Below are 17,945 nucleotides of genomic sequence, written 5' to 3' on the forward strand. Positions count from 1 at the left end.
TTCTCATAATTACAAACTGTAATATTGTTTGATTTTTTCTGTAATGTACCTATCTAAAATAAGGCTTATTAATGTTTTGTGTAAACACGTTACTTACCATATCCAAATTCTGCATGATATCTTGAAAGGAAGGATGGGTTCTGAACTGCTCAAATAGTTCACGTTTATAGAGAAGGGCATAAACCAGGTTGGGGTTGTGATGTAGAGAGCTGGTTAAACAGGAATTGATGATTTCCAACATCATGCGGATCACTTCCTCAATTACATTTAAATCCTGGGCCTGTTGGAACAAAAGTAAAAACAAAGGAAATGAGAGAAGTGATTCACAAAGACAATAAACAAAAAGCTTTTGTTAGGAACAGGCAATTCAGCCCAAAATATGAAGAATATAACTAATTCAGCGCTGCCCAGTTAAACCCGGTTCGCTCCTGGGTCTTCCCTATGAATGTTCTCCCCGTGTTCGCGCGGGTTTCCTCCGGCGCCCGGTTTCCTCCACAATCCAAAGACATGCAGGTTAGGTGGATTGGTGATTCTAAAAGTGTGTGCTTGGTGTGTGGGTGTGGGTGTGTTTGTGTGTGTCCTGGTGGGTTGGCACCCTGCCCAGGATTGGTTCCTGCCTTGTGCCCTGTGTTGGCTGGGATTGGCTCCAGCAGACCCCCCTGGACCTGTATTCGGATTCAGCGGGTTAGAAAATGGATGGATGGATAACTAACTTGGTTTCCTACCTGCAGGACCAGATAAAAAGACATTTAAGAAAACTAGGTGACTGAGTACATAATTTTTGTTTATTGCTTTTTTATAACTCATACATTGCATTCTCATAACTCATACATTGCATTCTCAATTAAAAATTTCAAATTGAAATTCTGGAAGATTCCTTGTGATTGCCAACAAATAGAAACACATGATTAAACACACAGTTAGAAATACATGCGTCAAATATTAAAAGAATACGCTACCCAAAAATTATATTCTTTTTATATCTTATTTACGCCATGTGGTTTGTAGTGATGGCCTAGAAAACTTTCAACTTTGTTTTATTGGAGAATGGAGGTAACAAACTTTTTGATGGAATAGGCATATATGAAGACCAATGCTGGACAAGGTTCAGATACAAGAACATTGAATGGTTTACACAAAAGAAAACTATGGGGTGATTCTAATGGGTAGGGCCCTGAGTTATGATGTATTACTATTTTAATAATGAAGCAACCCAAACGAAATAAAGTATTCTTGGATAAATGTACAAACGAGTGAGGCATGGCGATCCTCTGTCGAGATTGTCGGCAGGCAGCAGAACATCACCGTTAGTCTGCTGGACTGGTGCCTACAGCGAGCTCCTGTGTACACGTAGTTAATGCATTGGCAGTTCCCCTCTAAATTCAGTACAGGGAAGGATGGCATACATGATTGAGCAGAGGAACATTTTTGACTTATTTTTGAATGAACTGGATGACTGTTAGATCAGTGAAGGTTATTTCCAGTAAGATGGGGCAACCTGTCACACATCAGCTCACAGCATGGCACAAATCGAATCATATTTTTTGGCAATCAAGTCATTTCAAATGGACTATGGCCACCTTGTTTCCCTGGACCTGTCACCTCTGGATTTCTTCCTTTGGGGAGCACTGAAAGGAAAAGTGTACAAGAACAAGCCTCGTACACTGGAAAAATGACAGTGAAACACTGAACTGCAAATTGCTGCCATTACCTCTGCAATGCTTGCTTATACCTTTGCCAATATGGAGCACCGTGTCGATCTGTGTTTGCAAGACGAAGGTCATCATTTCCAACACTGAATGTGATTGGATCATTTACACAACTATCAAGTTATGCACTGTATTTATTTTATTTTTATTGCTTCATTATTATATAAGTAACACTTCATAACTTAGGACCCCATCCATTAGAATCTCTCCATACAGAAGCTGCTGTTTCTATTCCTACTTGCAACAGTAACATTAAATGAATGAACAAAGATTAACGCTGCGTGAACATCTGACTTCTGGTGTCATGTTAATGCTTAGTTAGTTTAGTTATCTGACTGTCATCCCATGGTGAACCAAACCATATGCCAACAGTAGCCCTGGCACTACCTGTTCTAAACTTTTCTCTTTCTGATCCTCACTTTCACCCCCACCAGGCAGCATAGGCACAGTCAATGTAGTCACACTTAGAAAGAGCACTGGAGATAATTGTGAATTTTACTTAACTTTCAGAAGTTGTGGAAAACCAAATAAAAGTGCCAAACATTGTGAAATTTAATTTTGTACATTGATTTGTCTTAAATATTATATAGAAAATTCATTACTGTCAGGACTTTGTTAAATGGTGCGACTCAGACCACCTACACCCGAACACCAGCAAAACCAAGGAGCTGGTGGTGGATTTTAGGAGGCCCAGGCCCCTCATGGACCCCGTGATCATCGGAGGAGACTGTGTGCAGAGGGTGCAGACCTACACTGTAAAAAATAAATCTTGCATGTGTGAAAAATAATAATAAAAAATAGCTAACTATACGCAAAATAATCATTACCTTGATTAATAAAAATGGGTTTTACCCTTTTTCTTGATTATATTAATTCTAATTCAATAAAAAAAATTAAGAATAATGTTAACTTATTATTTTTCTTAAAATGTAAACATTTTTTATAAATTATTCTAAGTAAAAAAATATACTGTGAATTGAACACATTTAAGTTAAGTTAAATTTAATGACAGGGCACTTCCTCTCACATCGATTTCTTGGTCTTTACAACAACGCATTCAGCTGTAATGCTTATCCATAATAAGAGCTATTTTACTACGAATGTTTAAGTATAAAGCATATTAATTCCGTAATAAATAGCTAGTATTTCATCTCATATAGTTACAGATGTAAGCATTTGTTGTTTTCATGAAAACTTTCCCTTCATGTGGGAAACATGGCGGGCAAGGTAGCGTCTTTCTAACAACTTACCTCGTTGGTTTGCTTTAAAAAGCAAGTGCATTTCTCGGATAGTTACGCATGTTCATATGTGTTTTTTTTTATCGTTTAAAACTTTTATTTTACACAGAAAAAGAAAATAACACTCTGAGATAAGTTTGAGAACGCTATGGCGTTTGTCCTAAACTACGACCTGTAAACAACATATAAAGACGTTTGCCTAACCGTCACGGTATTATTTGACCTCTTATTTAATTAGTGTTCTACATAGGCCATGTATTTTCTGGTTCATTTTTAACACTGTGATTTATTTAGCGATGTTTGATTTCCTATTTTCTATTTTATTTCAGGATTTTCGCTATCGCATACTGAAAAGTAGTGAAAAGGCGGCCATTCATTTAAGAGGACATGTTGGCGTAAATGCAGGAAGTGTTTGAAGAGCGGTGCCTGCTGCAGGATTTCACGCTTTCACTCTCTGTTTCCTTCCCGTTTACCACTCATTCCTGGGACATTATTTGATTGAGATATACTTTTTGAAGAAAGTTTAAAAAAAGAAAAGACAATTTTCATTGACATTTGAATGTCAGTAATTCAGTAAAAATTGTCCTCAGACATTTGATTTAATTTTCCTTTGAAAATATAACTCCGTTGTTGTGACTATCTCTGTATGTTCAAATAAATAAAGATGTATGGATTTTTAGCATGTATTTGTTAAGTCATTACTGTCCAGCGTTGCATACTCACTTTTTTTGAGTACTTTAATTCAAATGAAAATCTGAGTAAAATGAAACCATTTTTGCCACTACTTATATTTAAACAAACTCATTTATTTTAGGTAAATTTGAGTTAATTAATAAATTAAGTTTACTCAATAGTGCAGTATATTAAATATACTCAAAAATATTGCTTGTAATTTGTTGCCTTATTTTTTTTTAAGTAATTTTAACGCAGTATTTTTTACAGTGTATAAATATCTGGGAGTGCAGCTGGATGATAAACTGGACTGGACTGCCAACAGTGATGCTCTGTGTAAGAGAGGACAGAGCCGACTATACTTCATTAGAAGACTGGCGTCCTTCAACATCTGCAATAAGATGCGGCTGTGCTAGGGAGGCAGCATAATGAAGAGGGACACCTCACGCCTGGACAAACTGGTAAGGAAGGCAGGCTCTATTGTAGACACGGAGCTGGACAGTTTGACATCCGTGGCAGAGCGACGGGCGCTGAGCAGACTCCTGTCAATCATGGAGAATCGACTGAACAGGATCATCTCCAGACAGAGGAGCAGCTTCAGCGACAGACTGCTGTCACCGTCCTGCTGCACTGACAGACTGAGGAGATCGTTCCTCACCCACATTATGCGACTCTTCAGTTCCACCCTGGGTAAACGTTAACATTATACAATATTATAGACTGTTTAACCTGCATTTCTATCACTCTTTAATTTAATCTTGTTCTTTATCAGTATGCTGCTGCAGTATGTGAACTTCCCCTTGGGATTAATAAAGTATGTCTATCTGTCTAGGATGCATAAATTCGATCTACATGGGAAGTGTGCCGGATGGAAACCTTTACTGTCCAGAAACAACATTGGGGCTAGAGACTAAACTTGCACATGGCAAAGACCATGACTTCAGGAACAATGTGCTCTGGACAGACAAGGCAAAGATAAGACATGTTTGGTGAAAACCAAAGATAGCATTTGATCAGAAAAACCTGACACCAACTGATGGTTGAAATGTTACGAGATGAAGGCTGCTTTGCTACATCAGGAGCCGGACAGCTCACCATCATAGAATCCACTAAGAATTCTTCATTGTACCAGAGGGTGCTTGAAGATAATGTGAGACCACCTGTCAGAAGACTGAAGCTCTACTGAAAGGACCTTGCAACATGACAATAGATCTAAACAAACCAGAAAATCCACCAAGGAATAGCTGAAAGGAAATTAGAAGACTGTGTAAGTTTCCGGCCCAGTTTCACAATTCCAAGGTAACACCTACTCACCTATTCTGTGACTGCCCAAAACACGCTACCTGACAGAACCGATGCCTGTACAAAGGTTTTACAGGTATGGCGAGTTCAGACTAAATCGATCATTCTTTTCTTATTTCCATTCTGTTGTGGTATGTAAACATTCAACATCAGATGGGCAAGCCTCTCTACTGTCTGTCGAATCCAAAATACCCGTGGTTCTTTATTCCTCATAGAAAAATTATATACATTGTACTTCCAGTTGAACGCTTATTGATTGTCATCCCTCTCGCAAACTCAAGGCCACCCAACGACTTTTGACAAAATCAAACTTTTTGTAGACTGGTTGGTCTGAGCTGCTGGGTAAGTCATCATGATTGGTGATTGTTAGTGCACCATGACTGCCTCTGATTTAATAAGATTACGTAAAAGTAGTCTGCGACTGAAAATCAGTGGGAAAGTCGTGTAATGTGATGTAGCCTCAAGGCATCCCACTTTTAGCTAAAGGTCTGCTGCTTCTGATGCGAGACCCTGACTGAATGACTTAAGCTTTTAGCGTCCCAGACATGTAAAACAGTTGTCGTTGCACTGGAGAAAAGATGCTGGCTAGATCAACAACAATGATCCTGGAAGGTTTCATCAAAGGCCAGTTCCCTCTAAAGTGTACATTTCTGAGAGGTGCAAAAAAACTGAAGCACAAAGCAAAAAGTCACAAGGATGTGCAAAATTTCACAGACAAAGAACTGAATACGAGTAAGTCCTTGAATATGTGTAGCTGCATATATTACACTGGCTCCTGGTTAAGTTTAGGGCAGATTTCAAAATCCTCCTTTTAACATATAAGGGTCCGGCTTACTTGTCTGAACTTATCATGACTTACAAACCAGAGCACACATTAAGATCTTAAGATGCCAGTCTGCTTATGATTCCAATGATTAATAAAATAACAGTGGGAGGTCGAGTTTTTAGTTACAGGGCCCCTAAACTGTGGAAATGTCTGTCTGCTACTATAAGAGATGCCCCTTTGGTCTCAGGCTGAAGACTCACTACTTTAGTTTAGCACACACTGACTAGAGCTGCTGATTAACTGTCCAGACTGCATCTCTGTTGTTAGTCATTACAGAAGTAACACAATACTTAAAATTTGTTACTAACCCTCACCTATTCTTTTTCTCTTCTCTGTACTCAAATGTGGCACTTGGTGCCACGGCCCACCTGCCAAGTTGTTTTGCTTGCCTAAGGTAAAGTCAGTCCTGATGAAGGATCGCAGGAATCGTGGGAAAGAGGGGTCCTTTCATCTGATCAGCGCTATTTCAACTGTGGAATGGCCAAATGGGGGAGGCAGCTTGATGGATGAGGTCTCCAGGACTCTAAACAAATCCAAATCATATTATGTAATATAATCTACTGTTAAATTCTACTCTATACTTCTAAAATTTTATACTGTATTGAGGATTTGTTCTGTTCTGTGTATTGTACTGTATTGTATTGACCCCTTCTTTTTGACACCCACAGCACGTCCAACCAACCTGGTAAGGGGTCTCTCTTTGAACTGCCTTTCCCAAGATTTTATTTTCCCTACAAGGGTTTTTTTGGGAGTTTTTTTTGTCTTCTTAAAGAGTCAAGGCTGAGGGGCTGTCAAGAGGCAGGGTCTGATAAAGCCCATTGTCTGCAGACAATTCCTTTGACTTCATGCTTTCTTTGTGCTCTGACATGAACTGTCAACTGTGGGACCTTCTATAGACAGGTGTGTGCCTTTCCAAATCATGTCCAGTCAACTGAATTTACCACAGGTGGACTCCAATGAAGCTGCAGAAACATCTCAAGGATGATCAGGGGACACAGGATGCACCTGAGCTCAATTTGGAGCTTCATGGCAAAGGCTGTAAATACTTATGTACATGTGCTTTCTCTGCCTTTTTATTTTTAATAAATTTGCAAAAATCTCAAGTAAACTTTTTTCATGTTGTCTTTATGGGGTGTCGTGTGTAGAATTATGAGGAAAAAAATTAATTTAACCCATTTTGGAATAAGGCTGTAACATAACAAAATGTGGAAAATATCACAAAATATTAAGTGATTCAAATGTGTATCATCTAAGAAACAATTGTTTTATGTTTAATTTAAGGTATGGGGTATTTTATTTTATGTATAATTAAATCAAACTGGTTAGATAGACTACATTGAAAGTACAGGCCCTAAAGTACAAAATCAATATAACAAAACTGAGTACCACTGTGAGGTGCAGTTTAGGCTAATTGCATGAACAACATTATAAAATGATCTATGAACACCACAGCATTCTCAGTTTTTCCCTGAGAGGAGTCTAAGGCAACATGGCTCTATGTGATAAGAAATTGCCTGAACAATTAAGAAACCAGATTGTGAGATTTTATATAGATTGGAGAGGATGCAAGAGCATCAATATACTATTGAACAAAAGTAAAAATGCATTTGCTGCACTAGTTATGAAGTATGAGAAGAGCCACAGTACCAAAAACAGATGGCACAGTGTCAATCCATGAAAAATGACAAAATGCACAACCTTTTATTTACAAAACCTTCCAGTGAAAAACAGATGGGCAAGTGCTTCTGACTTGCCACAAGGATTATCGGTGTAAATTGGTGCTTCAGTGACTGCTCAGTTAGTCCTAAGGACAGCCTTTATAGATGATGCCCCATGAAGACAACCATTGCTCAAAAAAGTCACAAAAACTGCAAGAGTTAAGTTATAAAATCTACGGAAGTTTGTTCCTGCTACTTAAAACAAAATGTTTTATTGCATTATCTCACAGTAATTATTGCATTACTCTGCAAAGATATTGTCTGCTGCGGTCGTGTGTCGTCTAGTACGCATGTGCTCCAGTTGTCTAGTAACAGTTAGTGAGGAAGAAGTTAAACACTCAAGCAATCAAGTGACAACAAGTGAACAGATGTTGTAGTCATATAACGGAATTTAATCATATATGTGCTGAGGGGTAAATTTAATGAGCCCAGTTTAGGATCATTCAGAACCATTGAATATCACAGCAACACTGGAATGTTTGGAACTATCTTTGCTTCTCGTAGAGCTGACTGCCCGGCCAAACTGACTAACAGGGGAGAAAGGCCTTGGTAGAAAAGGTGACCAGATGTAAGCCTTTCCTTTGTAAAAGACACATCAAGGACGTGTGGTCAGGAGAGGCAGGTGAGGCTCATGAAAAGTAAAAATAACTAATAATGATAACATACAAATAAATATGTCCAGTGGTCTGTGCTATAAATTTGTTTTCTGTACGATTCCAATAATTTTGATCATTTTTATAGTCAAAAATCACTGAATCGGCGCATTTCATGTTCAAATACAGGGGAGAAACGTGAGGTGCGGCAGCGACGAGCCTCACCTCATCTCAGACTGTGCTCTCCTCGCACACTGACGGGGTTGATGCATGTGATTGGCGCGTGCCTGCTGCTGTCTCTCTGTATGTCACCAATATAATGTTTGCAGACAGGTTTATTATACATCCTATACATACAGACTTTCCACAGTCTGGCTAATATCTTTAATGAATGTGGGTGACATATTTCCTTCCTAATCAGACATAAAACCGCAGTGAAAAGACATAAGGTGAGTGAGGCAGACAATACCGTGCCGCCCTAAGGGGGCGCATGTGAGCCCAACAGGTGCTTGTTGCTGCTGTTCTTCTACGGACAGCCGTCAATAAGTGAGCGATATCAGAAAGTCAAGTGCACTTTTTGTTCCAAATGACTGCCAAAATGAAAGATTAAGATTTGTTAAACTAAAGGAAAATAAGGAGGCCTTTCACAAGAAAGTGATGGAGATTTTTATGGAGAAGGGTAGGCACATGGACTTCATTTACAAATAAAGGTAAGACCATAAACGGTCTTCAATTTTATAAAAAATGGGATCAAACTATGAGAAAAACCATCCAATATTTAAAAAGTAAATATTGACCTTAAATAAAACATTCTCCTCTTGTTTTTGATATGCTTTTGTATTAAAATTGATGAAAGCATCAGAATTAAAAGCTTTTAAAAACAACTAAATATTTCAAATAAGGTCAAATTTGAAATCTGTTTCTTTGTATACCAATCTATACTTTCATTTGTATTGAATGAGTATGAATTGTGGAATTGCAACGGCAAATTTAGAATACGTGGTGGGTGAGGAGCAAGTGTGCTCTCTGTCGCCACTAGAAATGTAACCTTCTTTCTCTGGTCTGAGGAAACAAAGAATAGTGTCACGTCTGCAGAAAGCCAGGCACTGCTTTCACCTGCACAGTGAAATTCCAAAGGTGAGGCACTGTGGTGGCAGCAACCTGTACAAGGTTAGGACTGTGGGGCTAGTCAGGGTCAAAGGAGAGCTGAATGGCGTAAAGTAAAGAGATACCCTTAACAAAAATCTACAACAGAGCACTGTGTACCTCAGACTGGGCCGATGGTTCAACTTCCAACAACACAACGGACACTAAGCAAAGAAAACAAGAGAGTGGCTTAGGAACATCTCTGAGAATGTCTTTGAGTGGCCCAGCCGGAGCCTGCACTTGAACTAAACCGAACATCTCTGGAGAGACCTGAAAACAGCTGTCCACTGATGGTCTCCATCCATCCTGACAGAGCTTGAGATGATCAGCAGAGAAAAATGGCAGAAAAGACCCAAATCTAGGTGTGTGAAGCTTATCAACATCAGACCCAAAAAAACTCCAATCTGGAAATGCTGCCAAAGGAGCTTTGACCAATTACTGAGTAAAAGGTCAGATTACTTCTGTCAGTGTGACTTTTCAGGTTTTTTTTATCTCTATATATAATCTTCATTTGGATCTTGATCTTTGTTTGTCCGCAAATCAATTAGAAGAAGAAGCACTAGATGGCAGTAGAGAGACAGCTAAAACATAGGCATTGCATTAAGAATCTCCTCCAGGCAGGCTTATACTACTGAAGACTGTAGTACGCCAGTCACACCTCAAAACACAGACATTCAAACTAAACAAATTGTTGTGCTTTAAATTAACTAAAGAGATCTTCATTTAGATCTTGATCTTTGTTTGTCTGCGAATTCCACACATGCCTAGACCACCTTCCAGTTTAGTACGTTGTCGTTACTCACGGATGTCAACAATGTGCCAGAATAACGAAAGGGGTGGTGGACAGTGTTACGCTGGTTAGCTCCTGAGGCCTGGTTAGAGAATGAGATTGCCGAAGATAAAAGGTACGTGCCTACGTAACATATGAATGAAAGAAAGACAGTGGGTAAAATGAAAGACAACGTAACAGCACGTTCCGGAAATTATTATTGTAGCCGGCGAGTGCTGCGCGTCTCACAGTTGTACCGTGGCTTGCTCACATGTCAGTGAAGTGATCCCTATTTATGCTCTAAAGAGCCTGGACACCTATGTGTCCCCCTTTTATAACCATTGCTCCGTGTATATTGCCTAACTCTTTGGATTGCAACAAAGCAACCAGCGAGATTGGAGAAAGGTTGAGAACAGATCGTGAGAGGAAAGGACATAGTCGTGAAAACGAGACGGACTGTGAACGGACAGAAGCAAAAATGTTCCTACACCACCACATAATTACTATTCGGACAGCCATTCTGAGTAGGCCGTTCCTATCGAATCAATGTCCAAGGGTATTCTTTTGTAATTTTGTTTCCCTTATATAAAAAATCATAATGCTGTGCGACGAAGGACCCAGTTCACGACTGGCAGCCGCGTTTAAACAGGGAGCCCTTCACAGACAACCTTAACACACGCAACGTAGTTGGGCGCACATGGCTAGTTTTTAATACATTTGCAAAAATTGTAAAATCCTGTTTTTGCCTTGTCGTTCTGGGATATTGAGTGTTGTTTGATGAGGGAAAAAAATTAATTTACACGATATTAGCACTAGGCTGCAACATAACATAATGTAATGTGAGAAACTGAAGGCATCTGAAGACTTTCTAAATGCACTGCAAGTATTTATGATCAAGACAAATGGCTGAGCAAAAGCTCACTGGTGAAAAGAGTGATTTGTATAAGAGGCTAAAAACAATAATTGGTAAGTTGCTGACTGAAGATATTCTAAAAAAAGAAAGGAGCACCATAAGAACAATTGACAAAGCATTTAAACCTTCATTATTGTTGAAATAATTAAAAAATGAATCTCTAATCACCTGTGTAAGTGCCACACTGCTGTACAGAGAGCTTCACAACCAATACAGTGCACTCCATAATGTTTGGACCAAGAACACTTTTCTTTATGATTCACCCCTTTACTCCAGAGTTTAAAATTACAAATCAAGCAATTCAGACGTCGTGATTAAACTGCATATAGCAGACTTCCATTTAAGGGGATTTGTGGACATTTCGGTCACACAACACCTTTTCTACATGGTAACCCAATTTCAGGGTACCAAAATGTTTGGGACAACTGGCATCACAGGTGTTTGTTATTCATCAGGTGAGTTTCATTGCTTCTTAAGATACCAGGGCTTGCTACTACCCTTTGGGGTCTGTAGTTACCATTGTTCAACATGAAGACAACAGTTGTGTCAATGAAAGTCAAAGAAGACATTATGAGGCTGAAGAACAAGAATAAAACAGTTTGAGATATTAGTAAAACCTTAGGATGACCGAAATCAACTGTCTGAAATATCATTAAGAAGAAAGAACAGACTGGTGAGCTCAGTATTTGCAAAGGTACTTCTAGGTCAAGGAAGACCTCCACTACTGATGACAAAAAAATCCTGACCATGGTAAAGAAAAAGCCCCAAAACCCTGTCTGATAGATCAGAAACAGTCTTCAGGAGGGATAATGTGGATGTGTCAGAGACAAAGATCAGCAGAAGATGTCATGAACAGAAATACAGAGGCCACGCTGCAAGATGGAAACCATTAGTTTGCCACAAAAACAGGATGACCAGATTACAGTTTGAGAAAAAGGACTTCAAAGAACCCGAAGAATTCTGGAAAAAGGTCTTGTGGACAGACAAGACAAAGATGAACTTCGTCAGAGTGATGGCAAGAGCAAAATGTGGAGATGAATAGGAACTGTCCGAGATCCAAAGCAGACCACCTCATCTGTTAAACACGGTGGTGGGCACGTATGGCTGCCACACGTCCTGGCACACTTCTCTTCATTGATGATGAAACTGCTGACGTCAGTGGCATAATAAATTCTGAGGTGTGAAGAAACCTCTGATCTGCTCGTCCCAGTAGATGCCTTCAAACTCAGTGGATGGCGCTTTATCCAACAACAAGATAATGATCCAAACATACTGCTAAGGCAACATAGGAGTTTTACAAAGCTAGACAATGGAAAATTATTGAATGGTGAAGCCAGTCAACTGATTTAAATCCAATTGCACATGCCTTCCATATGCTGAAGATACAACTTAAGGGGACAAGCCCCTTGAAATAAGCAGGAGCTGAAGATGGCTGCACTAAAGGCTTGGCATAGCATCACCAGAGAAGGTCCTCAGTGATGTCTATGAATGGCAGACATTAAGCATTCATTGCACGCGAGGGGTATGAGACAAAGTTCTACATATGATGGCTTTAATAGACCTGCCATTGCCATGTGCCAAATGTAATGGTGCCCTGAATTGGGGGGGGGAAACCATGTAGAAAAAGTGTTGTGTGATGAAATGTCTGCAAACCCCCTTCAATGAAAGTCTGCAATGTGCACTTTAATCAGGTCTGAATTGTTTTATTTGTAATTTTAAGCTGTGGAGCAGAAAGTACATCATGGAAAAAATGTGTCTTTGTCCCAAACATTCTGAGGTGATCCCTCCTCGATCGCAGGGGTTGTGTTCCAGAACCCCCCGCAAAAGGTGAAAATCCGCAAAGTAAAAACCATATGTTTATATGATTATCTATCTATCTATATATATATAAAATTCTTTTCGCGTTTGAAACAAAAATTACGTATGACCATAACAGTCAGGTAACACAGAAAAAGTGAGACAGAAGCAGATCGAGAGAGAAGGCTCGCAGGCACGCTGATCAATGTATACGACAATCACGATTGATGGCCTCACAAACTCCCGAACAACGTGCTGAACAGAATCGAATTCGACGGATGCAGTATTCACAGGCTACCACGTCACACAGGCATCAGGGTCTGTATAAGGAGGGATTCAATTATAACACTGAAAAAGATTATTGCCTACATCTAAAATGTACAATAGGAGAAATGGACATCATGTGTGAGTACTGCCAAGCACATAGGGTTAAATTTGAATCACGTGGGATGTGTTGTTTAGACGGCATTAATGCCATTGCCTCATGAGAGCCATGGATTTTTCCTTTCTACTCAGTGAGCGAAGCCACTGGGTAATCTGCTAGTTTTTATATATTTTAAGCCCTTATAAATTATCCCACACTCTTATAAACATTTCCCGCACAGTTATACAGCATAAACCCTTTATATTCTCTTAGATATTAGGTAAGATTTGTTGAAATTATGTACGTAAACACACTGTTTATATACTACGCACAAACATACGTATCGTATATCATTGAGGAGTTCTATTTAATACATAATACAGTTTTAAACACATTGTAATAATACACATTTTAACAAAAATAATATTTACTATACAGTATATACAGTAATGCACTCGTTTTACTTACTTACCCAGTTATATTAGATATTTTAAGCAGAAGCAGGAGCAGATCGTTTTGGAGACATAACGAAGGGCTTGACTACGCACAAAGACAAACACAAAAGAGCACAAAAGTTAACTCTTTACACAGTGAAACACATTGATACTGAATGAGCGAGACGGAATCAAATGCTGCTCTCCATCGCTGAGCCAATCAGCACCCAGAAACATAACCGCGTGCTCTGATTGGGTAGCTTCTCAGCCATCCGCCAATAGCGTCCCTTGTATGAAATCAACTGGGCAAACCAACTGAGGAAGTATGTACCAGAAATAAAAAGACCCAATGTCACCAGAAATCCGTGAACCAGCGAAAAATCTGCGATATATATTTAGATATGCTTACATATAAAATCCACGATATATATTTAGATATGCTTACATATAAAATCCGCGATATATATTTAGATATGCTTACATATAAAATCCACGATATATATTTAGATATGCTTACATATAAAATCCGCGATATATATTTAGATATGCTTACATATAAAATCCACTATATATATTTAGATATGCTGCGTAAGTCGAAGCGCGGTATAGCGAGGGATTAGTGTATACAGTTCTGATTAATATTTTTACTATTCTCCATTCCCTTTTTTATTCTTATCGAATTTAATTTTTGGATTTCCTTTTTTATAAATTATATCCATATATTTTCCAAATTCTAAGTAGGCCACAGGGAAGCTAGAGGCTATCCCATCAAACACATGGACCAAGGCAGGTACAATCCTTGGACATGAATTAAGAAAACATATTCTATTTTTGCTGCAGAAATATTCTAAGCACAAATCAATTTCCTTATCTAGGTGATGATTCTAATGTTGTAATTATTAGCATTTAACAAAAAATAAGAGAAAAAGACTAATGAGGACAATGCAAAGTCCTGATATAAATAAACAGTAGTACGAAAAAGACGGATCAGACCAGCATGAGAATAAGGAAACAGTAGAGCGCTGTCAAAGCAGATAAGCAGGTTTGTTCCTTTCTTCCTCTTTGACTCAAATTATAAGACCAGTATCAGACTCAGACACGAGAGGCGTCAGGGCTGATAGGGTAAGGGTCATAAAAATCGTGTAGTAAACACTCTTATCAGCATTTACTTTTAAAGCTTTGCAGGGGTGAACTGCTCAGATATGTCACATGCTTTTTTTCCCCTTTCATAGTGAAATTACTCTTCAGCTACACCAGACACCAGCTGGCGTCCTCCTAGTCTACATTAACAGAAAATCTGGGAAATGAAGATAATAATAATCTGTGCAAATAGCCCCGTCTCAATGAAGACATTTCCTTTCAAGAAACACTATTATCTAGGGTTGCACCATTAAAAGTAATTAAAGTAGAAGAAAAAGATGTTTACAGACAAAAAAAATACATAAGAAATAAATCTTTGTGAGAAGCAAGTGACTCTTGCATTTGACCTCTTAACCAATGCTTCCACTTTCTTCATCATGCTTAGCTGAGAAGATGACTCAAATCTGGACGAGCTTGAGAAGCTCATTTTAGTTACTGTGTCTGTCACGCTGTGATCAAAGCTGCAGTAAAATCATTGCAAGTTCATCTACAGCAGTTAACCATTCTATGCCAAAGTCGGACTGCAACAAAACGTTTCTGTCATTCTTTATAAGAGATGAAAGCGAGGCAGTAGGATTAAGCATATGCACAAATGCAAAATCTGCTTTTTGCAGATGACACAATCCTTTGACTTCATTTGGCTGTGAACTGCACCACACATTGGGATGGTTTGCAACCGAGCGCGAAGTGGCAGGGATGAGGATCAGCACCTCCAAATCTGAGGCCACAGTCCTCAGAAGGACAAAGTAGATTGCCCTCTCCAAGTGGGAAGTGAGCTGCTGCCCCAAGTGGAGGAGTTTAAGTACCTCAGGGTCTTGAACATGAGTGAGGGGTAAAGGGATTGTGAAAATGACAGATAGATGGGGACAACGAGTGTAGTCAGGCAGACACTATACCAATCCATAGTGGTGAAGAAGGAGCTGGTTCAGCAGGTGAAGCTTATGATTTGCCAGTCGATCTACTGCACGTCCCTACCCTTACCTATGGTCATGAAAGAAAGAGATTGCAGGTACAATTGGCTCAAATGAGCTTTCTCTGCAGGGTAGCTGAGCTTACCCTTAGAAGCCAGGGTGAGAAGTGCAGACATCTGGGAGAGGCTTGGAGTAGAGCTACTGACCCTCCGCATCTAGAGGAGCCAACTATGGTGATTCAGGCATCCCTTTGGAGGTTTTTACGGGCACGACCAGCTGAGAGGAGGCCCTGGGCTTGCTGGTAGGATTATATAGCTCAGATGGACTGGGAACTCCTTGGGATCCCACAGTATGAGTTGGGAAGTATGGCTGGGGAAAAGGACATATGGGCCTCACTGCTAAGACTGTTTTGGAAAATTGGTGTAAAATGAACAAATGAATGAACAAAAGCAACGTATTATTAAACTTCACTTCACAAGCTTTACTTTACTAGACGTAAGGCAAAAAGACACTTAACTGGTTATCAAACTCCAAGAATATTTATAGAAAATAATTGTTTCAGCATTCTTCCATCCATTTCCTAAATTTGTATATCCAGAGCAGGGTCAGTTTCCACATAACGTTTGGGTCAGTGGTTCTTAAACGTTTTTTGTTTTTTTAATGACCCAGTTTTGTCTTTTTTGTGCCAAAAACACCCAGAATCGCTGCCAACTGTCACCACATTGGAGATCCTTGGAGAATTGCAGATGCAGGTCAGAGCGGAGCAGTGGCATTTGCTTTAACGTTCCACAACGACTGGTTGTGAAACAAGACATTCCACAAACCATACGTAACCCTGTTTCATTGATTACAATACTGAATCATGGCTCTGCACGACCCAAAAAGGGTTGCAACCCATAGTTTAAGAACTTATGATTTAGATCATCAGCATCTTGGCTAAAAGGACGATCCCTGCTTTCCACGTATGAAACTGGCATCTTGGAGGGCTACAGAGGTTGTAGGTTTTCTTTTCTGCCACCTTTATAATTAGTAAACAATTACTGCTGCTAAAGGTCATGTCGCATTTGACAATATTTCCAGCAATTTTCAGTTGTAGCCTTCATTTTCATAATCTTAGGTTGTCTGAGACAGTCAGTGAAGCTTATTGCCTAAAGTGACATACCCAGCGACTCATTCGAACGAGTTGATTCAAACAGGTCTGACTTTGTCCTCAGTCGCACAGGTGGGCTCTGTATGTATGAGACCTGACAACTGACATAGGGAAGTACAGGGACGAGGAATAAGGAACAGGCGTGTATTTGGACGTTGCAAATCTAGGGGCAAGGGACTGCCTCCTACAATAGAGAAAGGTAAGAAGAATAAAGTAGGAGCATTACCAAATTATTTGATTGACCATGGGCATCACTGATAATTACTGACCAAGTTAAATCTCTTCTATACCCGCAGTAATTCAAGGTTTTCTGATCACAAATATATTTTTGATAATTGATTCTTTACCACTGCCAGAAGATTAAAAATGAAACATTTCAAAAATAAGCATGTGGGATATCATTTTAAACTATTTCAAGTTCAGTGTTTATGATTATGATGTAAGTATTGATTTTATATCCTTTACTAGGGGATCTAGTCCTCTATGGAACTCTATCAGAGGGTGAAAAATGTCTCTCTCTATATCTATATCTATATCTATATATATATATATACAGTGGTGTGAAAAACTATTTGCCCCACTCCTGATTTCTTATTCTTTTGCATGTTTGTCACACAAAATGTTTCTGATCATCAAACACATTTAACTATTAGTCAAATATAACACAAGTAAACACAAAATGCAGTTTTTAAATGATGGTTTTATTATTTAGGGAGAAAAAATCCAAACCTACATGGCCCTGTGTGAAAAAGTAATTGCCCCCTGAACCTAATAACTGGTTGGGCCACCCTTAGCAGCAATAACTGCAATCAAGCGTTTGTATAACTTGCAATGAGTCTTTACAGCTCTGGAGGAATTTTGGCCCACTCATCTTTGCAGAATTGTTGTAATTCAGCTTTATTTGAGGGTTTTCTAGCATGAACCGCCTTTTTAAGGTCATGCCATAGCATCTCAATTGGATTCAGGTCAGGACTTTGACTAGGCCACTCCAAAGTCTTCATTTTGTTTTTCTTCAGCCATTCAGAGGTGGATTTGCTGGTGTGTTTGGGTCATTGTCCTGTTGCAGCACCCAAGATCGCTTCAGCTTCAGTTGACGAACAGATGGCCGGACATTCTCCTTCAGGATAGTAGAATTCATGGTTCCATCTATCACAGCAAGCCTTCCAGGTCCTGAAGCAGCAAAACAACCCCAGACTATCACACTACCACCACCATATTTTACTGTTTGTATGATGTTCTTTTTCTGAAATGCTGTGTTCCTTT

At 39.2% G+C, this 17,945-nt stretch overlaps 1 protein-coding gene across 4 annotated transcripts in view; it reads right to left on the reverse strand.

Annotated features, from left to right (window-relative positions):
- The window catches only part of dym (dymeclin), a 462,962-nt gene that overhangs the window by 110,108 nt on the left and 334,909 nt on the right, over nucleotides 1–17,945 (reverse strand). For all 4 annotated transcript variants that reach the window (XM_039759679.1, XM_039759677.1, XM_039759678.1 and 1 more), the window contains one exon: nucleotides 98–280. In XM_039759679.1, the coding sequence (XP_039615613.1) occupies nucleotides 98–280 (183 nt within the window). The remainder of the gene's footprint in view (nucleotides 1–97; nucleotides 281–17,945) is intronic.

This window comes from Polypterus senegalus, chromosome 7 (genome assembly GCF_016835505.1).
Source record: "Polypterus senegalus isolate Bchr_013 chromosome 7, ASM1683550v1, whole genome shotgun sequence".
Taxonomy (NCBI): Eukaryota; Metazoa; Chordata; class Cladistia; order Polypteriformes; family Polypteridae; genus Polypterus; species Polypterus senegalus.